General features: G+C 33.6%; 2 protein-coding genes across 3 annotated transcripts; one reads left to right on the top strand and one right to left on the bottom strand.

The window, feature by feature from the left end:
* Positions 1–1871: 1871 nt before the first annotated feature.
* Positions 1872–19932, top strand: LOC120336416 (uncharacterized). Its single transcript, XM_039404090.2, has 4 exons — positions 1872–1992; positions 16273–16438; positions 16780–16935; positions 17550–19932. The coding sequence occupies exons 2-4, from the start codon at positions 16320–16322 to the stop codon at positions 18016–18018; spliced, it is 744 nt and encodes a 247-aa protein (XP_039260024.2). The 5' UTR covers positions 1872–1992; positions 16273–16319; the 3' UTR covers positions 18019–19932.
* LOC120336417 (uncharacterized) lies at positions 3341–7079 on the bottom strand. 2 transcript variants are annotated; one of them, XM_039404092.2, is made up of 5 exons: positions 6989–7079; positions 6369–6493; positions 5220–5409; positions 4892–5047; positions 3341–4599 (listed from the first exon to the last, which is right to left on the bottom strand). In XM_039404092.2, the coding sequence occupies exons 3-5, from the start codon at positions 5351–5353 to the stop codon at positions 4272–4274; spliced, it is 618 nt and encodes a 205-aa protein (XP_039260026.1). In that variant the 5' UTR covers positions 5354–5409; positions 6369–6493; positions 6989–7079; the 3' UTR covers positions 3341–4271. The 2 variants fall into 2 exon arrangements, with proteins under 2 accessions (XP_039260026.1, XP_039260025.1); XM_039404091.2 differs by having other exon boundaries at positions 6369–7014.
* Positions 19933–22738: the final 2806 nt, after the last annotated feature.

The raw sequence follows: 22738 nt of genomic DNA, 5'->3' as shown, positions 1-22738 counted from the left end.
CCACTATCAAGTCCATGGTATGAAACAAATAAATGACTGATCAATTCTATGGACTGGTAACCGGACTGGAGGCCGTGGCACATGATGAGGAATTGAAGATGAATTTTCCCGAAGATCGTTATGATGTATTTCGGTGCAGGTCATCAGGCAAGTACCCGGCGATTTTTGAAGAGGTAGAACTTTTATTTCCGACCTCTTATATGGTGAAAAAAGAGATTTCAGCCGTGACACTATTGTTATCAGAACAACGAAATCGCCTTGCCATCAGTAAAAGGGGTGATTTGAGATTGTGCCTGACGAAAATGTCACCCAATATTTGAAATGAAATAAAATGAAATATATTTTGGATTACAAAACATTTTTCAGGGTGTATTCGAAAAAATAAATTATTTGCCTCTGACCGGAATTAGACATTTTACTTGTTAGAAATGTTGGTTCTGTTGTATTATTGGATGCATTTAACAGTTTGGTGATTGAAAAAAAACTCGTTTTATTGAACTGCATTCAAACACTTTATTTGATATCTATGGCCTTTTTACAAAGAAATGGAAGTTTCAGAACTCATTTTCAAATGGTTGAAATTAGGCATAATCCAAAAGTAAAACAATGAATTTATTCAAGTTTTAATATTAGGAATCTGAAATATGCAACAAGTAATTTAATTTTCCTGATTTAATTTATAGCTCCAGAAACATAAAAAGACCGTATTCGTGTAAAAACTAATTGCTACGTCTCAGGCCGAATGATTTCGGCTGGTGGCCGTAATTGGCCCGCGAACGGTGAGTTGCCTCACATTGATAAAAACAAGAGACGCATCCAGAGGGTTGGCGAGACATATTCCTGTGGCAGTGTATGTCATCAAAATGTAACATTAAAAACTAGAGTCCTAGACCCATGCTAAATAGTAACGCAACTTCATACTCAAGGAAATGAATATTTTTGCATTTTTAAAACCTTGCAAAAATTAACTTTTAATGGTAAAATTGTTGGGATTCGGTGGAAGCGTGTAAAATAAGGTAGGAGTTCGCACATTGTGAGAAACACTGATCTACGTATTGGCTCAACCGAAGAAACAAAATGGATGCTCGTCACCCCGAATAGACCTTCAAAAGCAGCCCAAACGTAAACTATGGGCTTTAATTTCATTGAAGTTGTGAAAAATTACATCAACTTACACATTTTTGCGCAGGCTTCAGCCATGGCAAGCAATTTCTACTCAACAAGAGGACTATAGTTAGGGTTGCCATACCGTGCTTATTTCTAAGATTTGTGCTTATTTTCTAGTGTGTGTCTTGTAACGATGTGCTTATTTCTAAGAAAAGTGCTTATTTTTGAGTTACGTACTTATTTTGTCTTAGAAACATGGATGACTTGTTTATGTTTTGCGTACAAAGCTTTTGTAGAAACGAGGTACGATCTATTTTTATTATACGCAACGTGTTTAATTTGAAATGATGCGTTTATGTTATGTAATAATCAATTTGTTACCCACATTTTGGGTTAGATGGCTGCGCGTCTCATTGAATATGCGCAGACGCCCTTTGGATTGTTGTTTTCTGTGCAAGATGTTGAATGCTGGATGTTTATTGTGTGTACCTGCCTACTTTTCTGTAGCTTCTTACATTTTAGAGGTTGCGTGTGGCCGTTATTTAATGGTTTTCCATGGCCTTGCGCGATTTTGGGGCTGCATGCAACCTTGTTCGAAGCGACTTCTAATAATAAAAAGTTGGAGTGCGGAAGAGACTTGTGTATGATTCTATTCTCATTTTCAATGTGCCGTTGTTAAGTAACCCCCAAAATAAACTTTAGACACCAGTGCTTACTTTTGGCTCTAGGTCGATGGCAACCCTGACTATAGTAGAGACGAAATCAATCTCTTAGCGCGATGGCCGATGAACCTGGGGAAGCTGAGAAAGCCGATGAACCTGGGTTGTTAGAAAAAATTGGACAGCCACGATTCAGATGTATCATGCTTGGCAATAGAACACGGAGGTGGGTCGTTATTCTAATCACTTACCAGCTTCTATCTGATGATACAGCAAATAAACAGAATCATATAAAACGTTTTTCAAAACCACACGCATAATTAGACCGCTTTTGTCGGACGCGCTCAAATTTTCTGTTTCATTTGCACTGGGTTAATTACCATGCATCAATCAAATACTTTTGTTTACTATTTGCTTTGTTTATTTGTAGTAGCTATTTAGAGTGAGTAGTGATTACGATAATTACATGCTTAGCGAAATAGCAATAGCAACATTTCATGTCGCAGTTTCCGGAGTCTACTACTTCAGGATATTTTGAAATTTTATTTTCGGTGCTGTTTTGGTATTTTAAATATAAGTTTATGTTGGAACCTGATTGCTGCACCATTCTCTTGTATGACGTTGTATACGTGACGCCCAAACCAGAACGCCGCCTAAGTAGCCTATGTGGTTTATTATCGTGAAATAAGACTGGATGCGTTGGTTTGCTGTGGAGGAAGTTAAGATCTGTTCCCGACACCCTTACATATTTTAGCAGTTCCATTTCACTGTCGGACCGATCCTTCACTTTTTACTGCTTTTCATGACCTACTTCCTCTACTCTATATACTAGAGAGCATTGCAGCATCATTGATTGCAAATGTAATCTGTGAAATAGTAACGCTAAATTTTTGTAGTCTCATGGTTTTCTTACATATTACAAAATCGGTTATTACTAGTAAATCATTATTAGAACATCATGATTTTTTTTACATGCAAGCGATTGCAACACGATTTGTGCGCCGCTTTGTTTGCGCACTTGCGAGATTTTATATCCCGCACACTTTCAGATTACCCACCAAGACATTTATTTACTGAAAAGGGCATTAGGACATAATCTGGGTGCTCAGTCTTAATAGCGACAAATATATTTTTATCCGGGCTTTTGTTCTGTTATTATTTGCATTTGAGAACTCTTAACATGTATTAAACCTATTTGCATGAATAACGTGTTGATATTTTTAGAAACAAATATATATCCCATTCATTTGTTTGTTTCAAACAAAGAAAAAAGCTCAAGTACTTCGTATATAGAGTGCACCTCGTGGAAAACGACATTCCAGTTGACGACATTCTATTGATTAAATCTTAAATAGTACGTAGGTTAAACATTAAGTTTGCGACCGAAGTTAATTATAAACCAGTTGCAGTTTGCGTCCTATCTTTCTGGGTTTCCCGTGACGCTGCTTGTGATTGGATGCAACGCGAAGACTGTTCAGATACGCCACACTACATAATGACATGCAATGTATATTATACTATAACTATCCTACCAGGATATCCCCCTCTTATAAGAATGTAGAAATGAGCTAAACTCATGTTTCAATGTCCAATTTCTCGCAAAATTTCACACTCAAATTTCAACAACCATATTTTTCGTAAATGTTTATACTGTACCATATTCCGCAATAATTATATCCCGCATAATATTTGGAACATCGTCAAAGAAATAATTTTACAATGAAAAATGCATAGAAAACACAATGGTGGCTATGTTCGTAGAACAGGTGGTATGTCATAAGCAGTTAATTATCAAATATATTGATTAAATATATCCATATAATTTTGTTTTGTCGCAACGTGATCAAAAAATAATTCTTCTAAAAAAGTTCTATGTTGATCACGATATAAATAACTTTCAACAAATTTCACTTTTAGTTGAAATAGTTGTCAATTAATAGTTATCACAATTACTGATTTCTTACAGTCAAATTTTTGGTCAATTTCTCGGTTCACTTTGTGGTGATATTCAGTGAAAGTTTCCAACTTGACAAATTTGAAGAAAAAATATTCATCTAAAAATGCTGATAATATTGTATATATTAGCAAAATGAGTAAAACAACATATTGTTAAATTTAGATTTTCAGAGAAAATTCATTATTTTGTTTCCTTTTGTGAGCCATTCAACTCATATTCAGTGAGATATACATATTTGAAATAAAGGTTAAAAAGTAGAAATAAGTTTACAGTTTAATAAATAAAATATGAAGATGATTCGCGTATAAATAGAGCAAATGTAAAAGTTCATTTTTTACAAGTACGGCGATCAGATGAACTAAATACTTCCGTGTTCTCTGATTCAATTATAGTATATATATGAAATATAATATACTTCTGACGCTTTCAGTTGACTGAAATAATTAGGCCTGACAACTGCAATATAATAAATTGTTGAACTACAGGTATAACTTAGAATTTTTTCCAAGCAATTGTGAAGGAATATTCCAGACGGGACCATACCAACGTTATTCAGTATTTTTAGATTCGTCTTTTACGGTTACTAAAGGATTATCGTGACATTTGGTTGAAACGTCAACTTCAGGTTTGGGTTGTGTATAGACCGTAGGAACTGCAGCCGGGTTTACGTACACATTACCGCTTACGTTCTTCCCGGCGACTTCTATATAAGATGGCGGAGGAGTGCTGCCCAAGGGATGACATTTGTAAGGACATTTGTTGACATTTGAAGATTTTTCATCGATTATACTAATCCCTTCGATCGACATCTTTTTCTTATAGCTTTCCTGAAGTGACGTTCTTCTTTTCTTGTTTTTCTGTATCTTTCTATAACGCCTAAAATACAAACGAATATTCCGCTTAAAATTGCTGTCAACAACTCATATTGAATTTTTGAATTCTTTGCAATGAAAATTCAACACAGCGTTGTCATTGCCTATCAAACAAGCAATTATCCATTCACGTGAATTTTTATGAATTCTGTCTGTATTCATAACTTTTGATTCAATGAATTCTGAGACTACTGTTAAACACTGTTATCGTAAAGCTGTTATTTTAAAAACTTGATTACGGTTATTTCGCATACTGGATCTGTTCTGGATTCCTTGAAAGTATATATGTACCTTACCTCCAAACGATAATCCCGACAATTGCGAGGATAAGAACAATAAAACCAGCGACAACACAACCAGCAACGAGTTCTTGATTTTCCAGTTGTTTAGGACTTGTATTGAATTCAATAACACTTTTCTGGCATCTTTTGCCCTCATATCCTTTCGGGCATCTATGGAATGAGACAGAACATTAGAAATCAAACAATAATTTATCTAACTGCAGTGAAGCATATCGAGATATTTTAGTAAGTTAAGTCGTAATAAGGAATTCGACAAACTGAAATAATTTGTAACTTAAAACATAAATTTGGTGTCGAATGTTTAAAAATGTATTCGACTTACAAGCACGAGACTTCAAGAGTTGATCCAGTTCTTCGACACTTTCCACCATATAAACAGCCGCACCCAGCTGCTGCCGTTGTGTTCAACGTCTCTTGAGTGGTGGTGCTACCCACGTTTGCATCTGCTCTGTCCATATTTAGTAGAGTATAAATACTATCAAACTTACACTTAAAATTAAAAAGTATTTTATCTGTAAAGAAGAACATTTGTTCATTGTAAATCATTCTTCTAATTCAAGTATATCACAAAATTTGTGTCATTCTACGACTTCAAATGTCATTATAATGCTTATTCAGAAACTTTGCAATGTACATGTATTTTGTATGCAATATATTATTCCTCAACCCTGATACCGCAAGTAATTCTATATCTTGACCTAAACTTATATTTGCTAAAGGATATGAAATATCACTAACGCTATGGAGAGCCAACTCCTCAATTTAAAATCGTTTATATTTTATTTGATTTATATATACGAATTTTACCCTAATTGGATGACCAATTTCAACTATTTTTAGAGAAAAAAATAAATTACGGGTCGTTATGGCAATTTTTCCAGCAAAACTATTTAGATTAATATTACGAATTTCCTACATTTTTCGATTAAATACCAATTTTCTCTCAATCACAAAGGTGAGGCAATTTTTCTTTCATTCGAAAAATATTACAAAATATAATTAAAAACCTGATTTAGTTAACTCTAATATATCACAGTTATTTGCTTTTAAAGTTTTGTCAAAAATCAATTAACTATCATATATATATCATTCATCGAATGCTTCTTATAAATGAGATCTCTAACCTCGACACAAAGCTGTTGCGATATAAACGTCCAGTGTTTCTGAAATAGTTTCCAATGATACTGTAAATCAGTATATAGTATGATTTGTTATTTATAATGATAGTATAATGTTTTTTCCGCCTAGCAACTGCAATATATTTTAAAGTTGAAAAGTTCATAATAAAACGATCATTATTTTAAATGTCTTCAGCGTGTTGCGTGGTTTATCACAAATCTGTTTTTCCCTCCAAAGTAATTTCTATTAAGGTCATTTTGAATCGTTTTATATACACTTCCACGTAATAAAAGGCGAGGCTGTTTCTTAAAATAACTCTAAAGTAACAAACAACTTCAAAAAGTTTTATTACCTTTTGGTGTTTACGCTTTCAGTGTATCATATCCAATGAAAGCATTATTGCGTGAACTTAAGAGGAAGCTAACTTATGATAACATCAGTGCTTACCACGACCGTTACGTCCGTCGTGTGTTCAATCTGCAAAGAAAATAAATACGTGTGGTCATGACTCCATGCCAGCCAGCAAAAACGTTTCAAATTTTAATTTAGAAGTAATTTTATAAATGACCCCCCGATATTATTGCCGTCGTTACTTGCAAATCGCAAAGTAAACACATTAAGAACATTTCAGTATAATGAACTACCTTCCTGGAATATTTTCAACTTATTTATATTAAATTTATTAATGGATATTGGCTGGAATCAATTTTCAATAAATTGCGTTTTTGAAATGACAAAAAAGTGCCAACTTTTGAGTGCAACACTTAAGTAAAACCAAATTACCCTTTTAACGTAGAACATCAAAGAAATTTTTATATATTACAATATAAACAATTTTTTCTCTGTCTCGCTATAGAAATTGACACATCGAACAATTTTCTGAGGTGATGAATTCAATAACAAGATATATATCACACTAAAAATAATATACATCTTCAGTAAGTGCAAATGTGAACGACGTTTCATTCTAACCTTTTTTATAAACTTTGCCTCATAAACAACGTTCACCGGCGCATCATGCAGTAATGTAGAACACCACACCTTTCCTTATCTAACTATACATTCCTTTTTCGCATTTATATACATATATAGTTTGACACCTAAATGAACATTACGCGATTCCGGTTGATGGCGACACTACTATTGCCTCGAAGCAAATTAACAACACCTATTCTCCTCCGACATGACGTCAAAGTAAAGTGATATCGCAAATATTACAAATTTAAATACGTTTAAATGACACCAACCAAATGTCTCACTCATCGCGTAATTCATTGAACTGTAAGGAAATTCTAAAATTAGGACATTTCGCTAAGCAGCAAGTATTTTCTATCTTGCAAATTTGAGTTTTGTATCGTTGAAAATATGCTTTGCGGTATGTTTATGTGGCGATGCAGTTAGAATGCTTTATAGAAATCTCAATAATATATTTGCCAACCACAATCCATATACTAGAATCAACCTTTCTACGAGTTTCGCCAGATATCATCATTGATTGAAATTTCAAAATGAACAGTCTGAACAAAATGAAACATGTTTCAAATCCAATAAGATACGTATTCTATAACGATTATAGTTCTTGTAACAGCGAATGATAAATTTCATTTTCAAAGGGGGAACATTTCGCGAATATCATAATGTGGATTTGATTGAAATATTTAAAACAAAGAGAACTGTTGCTTGTCATTCTAGAATTGCTTAATACTTTAATTGGGACATTTTTAGTCTTGTACAAAAATAATAATTGTTATCTCATTAATTAAATCAAGAGAGGAAGCCAGATAAGAAGTTAAGTGCTGTTGACGTAAGATGATAAAAGCGATGTTCCGGTTTTATTGCGGGACTTTTTCATTGTTTTCGTGTGACGATGACGTCATTTTGCTTTTTGATTGACGTCAGACATGCCAATGTCAGGTTTGTGGCGAAATAAGTTGTAGTTTCGAGATTGTGGCAAGACGCTAAGTCGTTAAGCGCGAATTCAGTTTCCAATTCTCATTAGTTTGTTTCAAAGGCCTTTTTATACTTGTTGAGTAATATTATTTCACAAATAAAATAAATATGAATAATTTTATTACAGTGTTCTTATTTTATAAACTTTCTAGAAAAATCTGGTTCGATAAAACTGATTTGGCAACCATATACAGTGATTTTGACCTGAGGATTTCTCCGTTGAATCACAAAAGAGTTTTGATAATTTCCAAATGAGTCGCATTCACTTCAAAGAGATTCTACATATGAAATTAGAATGTACAATAAACACTAAATCACTCCGCCGCGACGCTCCACCATTTTGTACAAACAGGAATGTTGCCAATGATTTTCTTTCAATAATGTAACTACATAATGGCAATGGTACCGAGCCATTAAAGCTATTTCGCATAAAAGACTTAGAAGAACTGTGTGTTATTCTAGGGCGAAGAGGTTTGTTTGCCTTTTATATGTGGAAAATATTCCGCATACAATTAGGCCGAATACTGAAAGATTTACACGTGTGATTGCAACTCAAATATCTCATCCCAACAGATAGGTATTTACGTGTATACAAGAGGAACATTAAACAAATCACCAATTGGCATAAATTTATGCTGGCGAGTGATATTTCTCGGATAAACAATGAATTCAAACCGGGTTATTTGAGCCCACGTATAAAAATCACCGTTTTACAATACTCAACGATGCTAATTTTGCCGCTCAGCAGACTTTGGCATTGATACATTACCCACGCACCTTATTTCAGGTATCATATTGATATCTATATATATATATATTTATACTGACAAATAGTATTTATACATTTGCTTAAAAGGTCGTGTTAGATTAAACTACCGAGGCCTACGCTATTTGACATTCTATTTGTCTTAGTACGAATTATTGTCATTATTTGATAATATGAACGATTATCTGAAAAAAACAAAAGCAGAATCAACTATTGTTGCTGTTGTTCATGTAACAGTCTAAAACAAACAATCAAATTGTCTACGGATGAGAATAAAGGGTTTACAGTAGAATTTTTGTTATTTAATTTGCTAAAAAATGTAATCGACACAGTAAATAGGACGATATGTGTTTAACCAGAACGTGACATTTGCGATTCAATAACGTTCAATTATTTCGTCGACATTTACTTTAAGTCACAAAAAAAATATTTATTTAATAATTTTCGTGCTCGTTCTAAAAGCAAATTGACAAGCAAATTCGAATGACCCAAGGTTAATAGAGTCGTCGTTGGTGGTCGATGCTAAGATATATTACAGACAACGATAACAAATAACTCGTGCCATGTTGGAATGTGACGGACATTTCCTACAAGTATACAAGCGATAAAAATAGATTTAGATGCAAAATTTATTATATCTTGTTAGTTCCAAAAATGGAATCATCACTAGCATACGGTAATAAAGTATTGAAAATAGACCGTGATTTTTCATTTTAGTCTAGTAATGAACTAAACAGTATAAATAATAAAACACCGGAGAATACAAAGCGCCCGATGAGAAATTAATTTGCCACTTTCAGAGTTTTGTCATATTCCCGAGGTCACAAGAACTCGGATAGGTAACGTTGAAGTGACATTCTTTTGTTATCAAACCTGAATTACTTACTATAATCTTCCAGCACAACGCCACATACTAGCGCCCAATCACAATAAAAACCACTCAATTTATTTATTACATGAAATACCGATTTAATTACTTCGATTTCAACGATATTATAAATTTATAATGCAGAATGACAACTTGTGATTTTCTATATTCGTGGGATTTAATCGTTCTGAATGATTCATTTTTCTGTCAAAAATACCCACTCGGCCGTGTATGAATGAATGACGTCGAATATACGAAAAATTCTCTGCAATTCGCGCCCGCACGTGTTCATTTGTTCTACGATATAAGTATCTTAATTTATCTTTTTTAATCATTATGATAATCGTTAAATGTTTTATTATATAATAGATCTTATTCCATCTTGTAACAACTTCATGTTTGAGTCTAATCAAAACAACTACCTTTCATTTTCATAACATACTTTCGATCTATGAATTGTTATTGTATATTACGAATCTCTGACAAAAGCACAAAACTTATTGACGATGTGTATGTCGCTTGGGAATAACTGCCTAATATTCCGAAATAATTCAAGATATATTCTATACGGAATCATGTTTATAGACACCAGGTGCAAGCGGACGAAGCGAGTAACAACAATCTACGGACATTTAATTTAAAATATTTAACATTGCGTTCGCATTTCAAGGACTTACATATGTAGTACAGATGCTATTGGATGAAGAAGGGGTCGTATGTATAGAATAATGTAACCTTTGCAAATTTTGTAAAATCATGAATTTCTTTTTCATTATCCAATCTGATGGCGCACCCGGTGGAAAGATTTGTAACGGATAATACTAAGAAATACATATTTAATATTCAAATTAACAGCTGCAGTTCGCTAAAAATTGGTATAAAATAATGAAAACACATGCAATAAAAAATCCAATTCTTTTATCATAAACACATTTCTTGAAAGGGATAAATAGCAAGCACTTAATGGTCAAAATGAAAAATGGACAATTTGCCCAAATTCAAGTACCAGCATCGAAATTCTTGGTAGACTATAGGCTATCGAAAAGCAGCGTGGCCAACGACGTGGATCAGCCTTTTTTAAATGTATTGGTTGGTACATGCGCCTGACGAACAGCAATCATTTTTATCACCTACATTTTTGCGAGTATCCAGGTCAGAGGATTTCAACAGAAATTTTCACTACGTGTTCTACTATTATAGATGATCTAAAACTATTCAACATGTATCAAATTATAGGCTTGATGGCCAATTTGTAATAGACAGAAACAAAAGGTTTTGAAGAACACTCGTCATATATCTTATTTGAATGTTATCTGTCTAGTGTTACTTTCTGAAGCGGTGGTGAATATGCTCAACTGCGTCGTGTTTTGGCACAGGCTCATAATTGAATCAGCGAATCTTTCCAAGAAATAGATGAAATGTGAATTTTGTGAAATTTCGAAAATTAGTCAATTAGTCAAGTCTCTAATTTTTTTTATATTCTACGTAATAACGGGTACGCTCACGAAATAACACTCGACTGGTCGCTTTGAGCGAAAGCCTATCTTTAGGTTTACTAAATTTTAGTCAAATTACATCAATTCGCCTGGAATATTCTTGGAAGTAAGGAATGAAGAGGAACGAATCACCTGTCCGCATTTTGGCCCTTCCTCACTCCTTTACACTTACGAAACGCTAGCAAAAACATTAACTTACGTGCCTTATATCAGCGTTTTGTGGTTACACTTTAATAATCAAACATCTATAAATTTAATGAGAAAAGTTTGTTTTTGAACACGAAACACTGAGTAAAAGTTGTAGATTGAATGATAAAGAATGGATTTCGAGGAACGACACTCAAACTCAACCCGTAAACATCTTGTCCTAACATTAAAACATACATCACCGCCGAATCAACCTGGGGAGATTCAAAACGCGATTTTTGAAGATTTTCCGGAATACGCCTGACAAGTTCTACGAAATAATGACGACTTTTGATTTTCCCCCACAATTTAAGTTCGATATCCTGATTTGTATCAAATGTATCAGAAATGGCTTAACGCGTTCTCATATCTCGCCATGATCTAAACACGACATTTGTGCGGCAAAAGTCCGTTATTCATTGTTTATTATCCTACCATGTTCGATGAAAAGATCACAGACGCCGACATCACGACTTTAAACTAAAAGGCAGCGTAAAAGCAACAGGTCCGTATACTAATTACTTTTCGTTGTTCGAAAATTTTTACCTGATATTATTTTTTAGATTACCCGCTATTACGGATATTCTGATTTTTCTTTGTGATTTATATCGCTGCTTAGTAACAGGCTCGTCGTCTGAGTCCATTTACATTCCACGCCGGTAATATTATATACGAAGTTTGAAGTCTAAGCCACATGCCATAAAATCTCGTTTTTTCTCGAGTAATATAATGTCGTGGACAGAATTAGCGGTCACGGCTTAAGTGGAAGGACAACAAACATGCTCGTGTTTTATCATATAAATATCGCAAGTATCGTGAACAGGCCAGCTCATATCACGTATTCGTCTGTTTGCGATGGGCGATTCGACACGGCTAAATACTGTGAAATTGATTCTTTTCGGCAGAAATGAATGACAGTATAAAGAAGAACAGAATTTAATATGCAGGTTACGTCTGAATGCAAACTGATAAGAATTAGACAAATAAAGAGACTACTTCTGAGTTCATCATCGAGCAGTTTCAGAATGAGAGCGGAACAGTTTAGAACACGTTTTTACATTACAGTAATTAGATTGATGTAAACATATCTAGTAATTTCATGTGCACTAAAAATGAAGTTATATTTGATAAAAAAAAATGCATTTTGTTCGACAAAGCTCTTTTCAAATACTTTTCTATTTTTCAAATTCATCATTTCGAATCAAAAATGAATATATTTAAATATTGGCATGAGTATTCATCCATTTTATTTGTACATAACTGATTGAGACATTATGTCCAATGTCTGTGATAAATGGTGACTTACAATAGAACTGTGTATATTCTTCTCAACAGTCTATGATTACCAGTTTTGCAATGTCGACTCAGAAAAATATTGCAGAAAAAATAAATTAATACGTGATCACGAATCGGGCCCGCTTTATTCCGATTTCAGACCTTGATCATTTTTGGAAAACTTCAAATGAATTACATCTTCCATTCATATAATGTTGGGTATTTACATTAAAATAAATATATTTTATTTTTAGTTTCAGAATGATTATTTCTCTCGGTGATTTTATTACGGTAGTTCGGATTCAATCTGGTTAGGAATGCCTTTAAACTCGTCATTTCAAACAGGCTGACTTCAAAGCTTCAGAGTCAAGCTATTTCCTGAACTTTTGTGTATATATGTAAACAAATTAAACTCACAGTATCTGACATAAATTTAAATAAGAATATTGGTCAAAACGTGCAACGGAACGAAATATATACCCGGATCATTGGATTTGATTTATATGGGATGCAGTAATATCGAATTTTACCATCTTTTACAGTAGTAACACGAAAATCGAGTCTATTACCACATTCGCGAAATGTGTACAAGGCTTTTCTTTTATATTTTGAATTATATGAGTCGGTTGATCGTTGTAGGAAATAGGGTTATTAGTAGGTATTATGCGAGAGAGTTCGCATGTTCTAGTGAACCTAAGATACACAGTGCAAAAAAGTTCAATAATCGGCGTTCCAGAAGTGTGTGTGCCAATATGGAGGTGACTAATTTTGTCCGCCTATTTTGCATAAAGTTGTGTAAAAAGACTGAAACTTGTGGACAGGTTGGCTAACACAGACAGTAACCGAACTCGTAATAGAACTAAAATTGGGTGAATCGGCATAAAATTATGGCCTAACCTTAACATGGTACACACATTACGAGAGTACCCATTACAATGTACAACAACAATGATTCGGGTTTTTTAAACTCCAAAATTATATTCAATACTATTAGCTATGATGTGTTCGGTGTTAAGAACTGCTAGGTAAGGCCGTAAAAATTATATAACACGAAAGCCTTTTTCATTTTAGTGCTATGAAGTCGAAGACGAGAAATGACTTTTTCAATAATATAGATCCTGATGAGTTTTCTTGATGAGTTGCAGCTCGCGAGTATGAATTTTAAAACATGTGGAGTATCGTAATTGTACTTTATTCTCAAATTTTGATATTATAAACCAATTATGAATTTTCTTAAATTTTTTATTCATATATATATTTTAAATTTTCGCATTCAATTTCAATATTGAATTTAAAAACACAGTTTTGTAACGACTGTGAAATATCATTTTATATCATGTTTGTTGCGACAGCAAAATTGCCAAACTTTTGACAAATGAATGCACCAATAATGCAATTTAGATATTTGAAGCGATAACATTGAATTTTATTTTTTTAATTCCCAAATGTTCTTGTCAATGCTTAACCTTCTGTTAGATTTTTATCTCCAGAAACCTCTACAAATCATCAGAAAATACAAATGTAGCAAAATAAAACCTATCACGAAATAGTGCATAGATAAATATAAAACCAAATTGCATACATGATTTTCACGTTTTTACTGATTTGTGGAGAAGAACAATTCTCAATGTTTAACAAATTTTACCGCAAGTAAATAAATGGTTCAAGTCAGTCAGTCAGTCAGTTCAAAATCTAAATATCAAAGTACACAGATTAATCTGAAATCAGTTTCGACCAATAAAGCCTACATGCCCACACATCACCAAATACTGGCCAGTATTAGTACCATGAAGAACAAATTTTGCAAGGCATGTTTTCGTCAACATTTCTATTACATTTCGCCACATTACAGTCGTGCAAAATCACGATTCAAATGCCACACCGCACACTTCTATATTTCCCATCATATGGTTTAAAACTTCAAGATATCTAAATTGATTGTACATTTTTATCACGGGGGTAAAATATTTCTCGTAACTGGTTTAATACGTTAGATTTTACATTTAAAGGTATATGTCATTTTCAAAATGTTTTATGTATAACAGCCAGAACAAAATATTAGAGTTTTATATTATTTATATAGTTCAAAAATTTATGTCATGAATTTTAGTTATGGAAAATTGTTGACAAATTTTTGGCACGTCTACTCAGGTAAAAATAATGATGGCACAGGTGTCATCCGGTGATTATATCATGTTATAAAGTAATAAAGTGATTTACTATTTTAGTAGACGCACATTTCATCACGGTTATTCATCATGTTGTTTACTTGACTCGCCTGGTATATCTGTTTCCGTTTGTACATTTTAAATTACATGTTCTGCTGAAATTCGACTTTATTACAGAATGAGTAATGATAATTCCAAACAAAATGCTTACTAATTTCGTATATTATTACGGTTCTTTTGCGTCGGGTAATATAAATCTCAAAATGTGAAATTTAAACCAAAATCGCAGGCGTGGCACAAGGAAAGACGGGATTAGTTGAGATGAACTCATTTCTGATCTGCTGGGAACAGTTTTGTAACTATGGCGACTAATTATTATCTGAAAATGAAATCCAAATGTGGAAATGAACCTTTAAATAAATATTGTATTGCTTTCGTAGCATCAATATTTCGGTAGCCAAATAGATTTTCACAAATTCAAATACTGTCATCACCACACGCAGTTATTATGAATAGGTATAAATAAAAAGTTTGTTATCGAATCGATTATAAAGGTTAGGCTGAAAATCCTTATCAAGCTTCTTTATAATGCTTTTTAGCTATTGTGTCTGAAACGGCACCAATAAGAAATGGATTGTCACGTTGACAATCTAACAATAGCGTAGTTGCACAAATAAAAACGATTTTAAGTCAATTTTACATTGCAAACAATCCAAACTATTTATATATTTTGCAACATTTTTCATAATGGTAGAAAATAGTTACTACAACGAGATAGTAGATAATACAACGAGAAAATGCTATTTAATTTGAATAAAAAAAATTGCGCATATCGCACACCTGCATGCTTATTACAATTATAAAACTATTTCACGGAAGATTAGAAGCCATAGACTTTCTCCAAATTTAGAAATGTTAACGACACAAAGTATAGTTGTATAGTATAAAAATTTCGAGGTGCTTCGTAATTTATCAAAATAAAATATAGAATTGTAGGAACTCTCCAAAATATATGTTCGATATACCGTACCGAGTTCAATTCTGCAACTTTAAAACATATCACTTACATGCAAATTAGACAAAACAACATGTTCTGACCGTAACCTTCTGTCGCTCTTTATTCAGAGTGTGGTTGTTTTAGTTCGAGGTTTAGTCGAATGCAGTTTAGTTGGGTTAGTTTTCTGAATGATGAGGATTTAAACTACAGAATGATGCGTAAAAGATATCTGCCAGTGTTTCTCAACATTGCAGTTCATTATTCAGCCAAAATTATTAAATATTTTTAGTAGTTATTTTTGAGAACTACTGAAATGCGTTTTCATTGTTGTTACACATATAATAGGATCCAAAATGGCGATACTGAAGTATAGCGACAGCCCGGCTTTTATGACAATGACAAGGCGTTGGTAAACGCAAACTCTAATCGGTTGTGCCCTTTGATAATTAACATAGCGAATACGCAAACGCAACATTCAGTCGATTTTGTATAAAACAGAATAGTTTTAGATATAATTGAAATGTTTGAATTTTTTTCTAAATGTATCCAGATGCAGGATTTTTTTAAAAACTAAACACACTTTTAATGAGAACTTGAATGACGACTGAAAGCCCTGCAGCGAGTAATGAAACTGAATCAAATATGTCAACTGGTAATGCTTGTGGATGTTTGCACGGAGGAAAATGCGTGACAAAACTAGGCGAACAACTTTGCGCGTGAGTATATTTTTTGCTGTTTATTGTAGATAGAAACCATGGTTCAATTGAAATTTACTTTTGAGTTATGCCCATGACAAAACTATATAACTTTCAATTATGGCTGAAGTTCAAATCAATAAATGACTTCAATGACATATGCTTGGCGAAATATTACCAAGACAATCTTGTTCCAAGCGAAAATATGAGTAATCAGTATAAGATTATCTCCTTTGACCATGCTTGGCGTAGACGCTAAAATGTATTTCTATTTCATAGTTTAATTTTCTTACAACATTTGATGATCAGATTCAACTCAAACTTATTAACACTGTTGCTAATTATTCGCATCTCCTTTTTAGGTGTCCTACTGGCTTCGGCGGACGTCGTTGTGATAAGTTAGATATTGATTTTACACAAAAGTCAAATGTAAATTCAAACGTTGGATTAGTGGCCGGTCTGGTGACCGGCGGATTTATACTAATAGCATTGATAGTTGCTAGTTTGGTAATATGGAGGTATGTAATAATTTGCCAGACTAATAATTAGTATCATTGTGTCATGTAATATTCTGGGGCGAACTTCGGAAAACCTTTTTGTGCAAATTAACTTTGTGTATCGCGTCTCTGTTTAGAGCTATTGAATCCAAAATAATATCAACATTGTTTTTTACGTAACAATATGTTAAGCAACTGATCGAGTTTTATGCAGATCATAGGGCCAAATGTGTTTTAAGGTTGTTTATATTACATATTTTAATATCCTGAAATAAGTATTTTCCTAGCTTTTTAAATTTTTTCTTTAAAACCTCAAAAGATACCGATTGAAGAATTACATCTTACTCTTTTGCTTGTATGCTTTACAAGATTTGATTGTATGCTAAACAACGACTTAATCAGTTAAATACTTGTGCGATTCTATATTTGACCGAAAGACGAAATAACTTCTCTCAAATTAAGATAGGCAGCTAATTGGTCTTGTTAACCTCTAGGTCTTGTAAAGTTCACTGCCGTTAATATGCTTCTTCTCATCACAAATATATTTTCTTTGTGCATGTAATTTTTGTGATTTGTCACAAACAACGGTTCTCTTTACTGTGCTCGTATTTTAAAACAATTTTGATTTACCTCAGGAGATGGCGAATGATAAAGAAGAAACGAAAATCACAAAAAATACGTGAACGCAGTCAAAGCAGAGCGACAATTGAAGGATTTTCTACTGCGGATGGTCACAATCATCACAGGAATATGAACAACGTAACGAACCATATAAATATTTGTCATGCACCATCGCAGGAATCGAACGAAAAAAATGTCCAGTCCCAATTTTGTAAAAAGACAGCAAGAAAGATTTTACCTACCGGATATGATTCGCAATGTTTAGACATTGGCGAAGCGAACACGCTACCGAGAACTTTTCTTTCGGTCGATGCTGTAAGAAAAGATGGATTGCTGAAAACCGAAACTCTTCCTAGCCATAACAAAACGGACACTCTAATTTCCCTTCGTGAAACTAGTAAAATAAGCGCATCCGATCATGATACATTCGTCATTCACAAGCCGCGTCGAAACGCTCAAAGTCATCGTCTCCCGATTCGATAATGATATTCTCTTTATTGAATATTTTATTGCCAATTATGGCTCATGGACAAAGAGCGGAGCGTTCGAAATATGATTCATCCGTGAATACAGGTTGATAGTATTTGATGACGCTTCAACCCAATGAAACAACATATTCACCTTTATCAGATTTTGTTGAGCGATGTCTCGGTTTCATTATTTCTGCCATCTTAATTGTTGTGGTCGAGGTATCGAGATTGTTCTGATTTATACGCTTCCTCCTATAATAGCGTGCATTATTAAGAAGCATGTTTTCGTGGCTTTATCTTCTGACTGAAAGCGTTTTGTTGTTATTTTTGGCTATGTGAGGTTGACGAGGTTCATACTTGAACTAAAAAAGATTGTTGTAATAACCGCGAGATATGAACGAAATGACTATTTTTTATGCGGTGGAAATGCTTGAAAAAATATTGTTTATTTGATTCTGAAAAGATCGTTCATGCGTTTCTACTTTCATGGAGGCGCCACCTGCAATGTTTTAATAACAAAGGGCTTTTCACGGTGCAGTGCGGAGAAAGATGTTTCGTAAACGTCGTAATATTTCTATGCGCGCCTGGAATATTTGGACAATTCAAAATCAGTACTTAATTAAATCCCATTTTCCGATCCCATCAGACCAACTGCTTTTGAATATTCAGTATAGTTGAAAACGTATGATATATATATTTTTGTGTTCAATCGGACACATTGTTTTACCGCTAATGTTGCTGTTTTCTAAAAATGCCCGCTACATGGGTGGTCTGGCGACTAATTGGAGTGAGCGAGCACTTCAAAATGCGTATTCTAGGGGTACTGCTTACTTCAGGGGTCGGCAACCTTTTGTCGCTCGCAGGCCAAAATTAAGGGTTGCAAGTCTTGGCGGGTCGCACATATTTTTAGAAAGTTAAAAATCGTACGGATGGGCATCACAATCCCAGATTGTACCTCGTAAAGTTCATTTTCAAAAATAATGAGTCGCACGCATATGTACTTCCAAACATCAATGGGATTTTTTTTGCATGGTTTGTCTAACTTGGATAATGATTTTCTTCAAGAAGCTACTTTTTATAAAAATCAAACAGTGACACATCTCTCGAATAGAATATGGATTTTATTTCCTCATTGCATTGGATCTCAAGATCTCAAATATTTTCTGCGCCTTTGAACCTTCTGCACTCAGCATCAACTTTATTGCGTGTTTGCATTTGTCCAATTGAATTATAAGAATTAATAGCTCACTAAATAGTTAGGTAATATTTAATTTAATCTACATATGTCTCACACTAAATTCTGTTACTTAAAGAATATAATCAACGTATGTTACTCCGCGGGCCGGATCTGACTCGCGGCCGTAGGTTGCCGACCCCTGGATCACTTCATGTTCTTACGTTTGTTTGTTGTTCTATTTTTATTTTCTGTTTGCATGTTTTGCCGATGTCACGTTAAATTCGTTTTTATCTTAAATTGTACTGTATCTGTTGGGTTTATTGGACATCTATAATCAACTTTGCAAAAATGTTTTATATAAAAATACTTTCATTTTAGAAATTCGACCATGAGTTTCAAATGTTACTATATTAATTTTTCCTTCTCCCGGGGTGCTGTGGCTTTGGCTTATTCCAGAAAACTGCATTTTAAAAGCTAAGTTATATTGAAGCAATTTCATTGCAGTAGCGAGTTCTACGTATGCTTTATACTCGATTTCATTGAAAACTGCATCACTTAACATTAGCATTTCAAGATGAAAAAATATTAAGTAAAGAATAATGATTTAATGCGATATAATGTAATTTCTTGTAGCTTATTTGTTTCAATCATAATCATTGTTAAATTAAGTTAAATATATTTATTAAGACTGTATACGTCTTGCAGCATCATGAATATCTATCTCGTAATACAAGATGACCAAGAACATAATTTGATGATGTCATAATCAAAGATTACTCGAATCACTTTAGTCAATATAATATTAAATACAACGCAATACCCAAATGTAGCTTTTATTTTTAAAATAATAATCCGCCTCCGGTTTCGAAATCGACCATTCATGAATGAATACTTTCTGGCGATTCGGAACAGCGCATTCGAGTCCGGACGAATATCTTTGTAAAACAAAACTGTCATATGTACTCACGCCAATGTTGCACGTCACACACGTTTATTGTGAAAATTAACTGCAAAATAAATATTGAAATATTTATCAATGACTCATAAATTAAACGGACGGAATAAAAATGCATACCATAGAGAAATAACTTACACGCGAAACACTGCAAGATGCAGTGACAAATAAATAGATGAGGGAAGAATAGCATTATTTAAATAGTAATAGAGTATTGTATTGTTATGCAGACTTGATTTGCCAATGTTATCTGAACGCGCAACTCGTCTACTGATACTTGTTGAAGCAATTAACAGATAGATAACAATGTTGTGCAATCAGCGCTGCAGACGACTAGACATAAACAAAATCTTGTTTTTAAAAAGCGCCGTGTGCTTGCTGTTGCAATTAATAAATCAAGTAGACTAGTGCAATATAATTGGTTGTATTACATACGTGTAAATACGTCAGGTGTTTTCAAAGGTTATACTGATTTTCGGATAAGGCAAGTTAGTTTGAACTTTATTATTTTATATATATGCTAGTAGAACTTGATAAGTTTCTGGCGTTTGTTATTAAAATTGCTGTTTGTAAATCGCAGTGTGAGTTAATTTAGGTGCTATGCTAACCATTCCTTATTGTTCAATAGTTAGGGCCTGTTGATCATCCTTTGTTTCACGTTTTATTTGAACTGACCTGCCTCCCGTCTTATGTTAATTGGCATTTACATGTTGCTTAATGCGCCGTCATAATCCTTCATGATCCCAGCACCTGCCCGCACGGGGAAGAAGGTTTGAGAAAGTTCGCGAGACTTTGCCTTAAGTGGACCTCGTATTGGGAGACACGTTTGTTCGCATATAGAACGCTCCTCAAGCATGACACAGCTACATGTAATGGACTTACAATCAGAAATATCGGTACATCATCTGTAATGGATCGAGCGCGTTTTCTACCTGTTTTCCTCTACAATTTTGCAGTTTTTTGTATATATATATGTATATATATATATATATAGAATAATAATAGAATTGCTCTCAGCTTCAAGGCTCGTACTCGACTCCTGGTACAAACAGTTTGTAGTATCGCTCGATTATAATCAGTTAGTCACATCCGTAGTTTGAATGATTAGCCAAAAAAAAAATTTTTTTTGTGGTTCATAGTTGAATACTTTTCGACATGAAACGGCAAACGCTAGGTCAACTCAAGTCCGCTGTAATATCTTAGAAAAATGAAGTTTATAGACCAGAATACGGTTCTCTATCAGTAATGTTTCTTACTTTTGAAAAACCCTGAATCATTTGACAATTATATATTATACTGTTTTCTGGACCAAATAAGATCACAATCACTCATGTAAATGGAAGTCATGAAAATACATATTCATCTCCTGCTATATTTATTTCTTGTTCTGATCAGAAGCAGTCGTCATGTAAGAATTTATGTCACGAGGATCACAACCTCGCAAGTTTTGTCTACAAGAAAACCCAACCAATGGACTACAACATTCTGAAGTTATTTCAGATGAAATATGTAGATGTGAATTGTGAAAGGAGGACGCTTTCTTGAAAGCCTTCTAGGTTTGTTTCAGTTTATAAAATAATTTTCCTATGAAAATTTTGACAGTCATCACAACGAATATCAGGTTCAACACGACATGATTTCAAGTTGCGGTTGGTAAATGTATGGCGAATAGGACCAGAAGGTAAAATGAAGGTTTATGTGAAGCGATAGGGCTGTGACAGGGTAATACTTTGAAACTAGGTAATGTTAATACAATTAAGGACATTTCAATCGTGTATACTGCCAACAAATATTTGATAAGATAATCCTCACAAACCATATGTAGTGTAGCAACAACGTCTGACAGTTGTACAAGAATGACCACACTCTTTAGATAAATAAAAACAAGTAAATAATCCCTAACTGAAACTATTAGCCAGCAATATTTCACTGTTTATGTTTAGGAAAAAAAAACGTAATCGAAATTGTGAAACTAATTACCTTAAAATTTACTCATTTTGCTTCTTGGTGTGGAAAAGGGACGGCATGAAAATTCGGCACATGTTTTTTTGCTCTAATCCCAAAACAACGCCGCATAAAATAGATTAAAAACTAACGATTAAAAAGAGATAAATATATATGTTCAACATTAGGTAAACATGAAAGAGGCAAATTGCAGATATAAATTTAGGCAAGTTTTTGTGTGATTGTTATCTTTGGGAAAATAAACATAAACACTAATAACATTCTTAAATAAATATGAAACGAGAAATACTGAAGGTACCGAGAGTACAGGCATTGGAATAATTTAAGTTGACAGCAAATTAAACAAACATATGACTAAGTTGGCTAACTGACTGAAGTATTCAAAGCTATAACGGAGGAGACTGATAACGCAAAGCGATTTCTCATAAGTAGCAAATATAGAGTGCAGCGAAAAATGTTTAGGCATAAAGCTGAACGGCTTTGAATTTGATGACGTTCTTGTAAAACACAGAGGAAGGCAAATCAATCAATCTTTAAAATCAATTAAATAAAATGCAAAAATTTTAATAATTACTTGTATCATTTTTTATTTTCATATTTGATTGGTTCTGACCAAAAAGAACTGCGCTTGTAATT

The sequence above is a fragment of the Styela clava genome, chromosome 2, assembly GCF_964204865.1.
Source record: "Styela clava chromosome 2, kaStyClav1.hap1.2, whole genome shotgun sequence".
NCBI lineage: Eukaryota > Metazoa > Chordata > Ascidiacea > Stolidobranchia > Styelidae > Styela > Styela clava.
The sequence above is the reverse complement of the archived record's forward strand: the minus strand, read 5'-3'. Positions and strand labels throughout refer to the sequence as shown.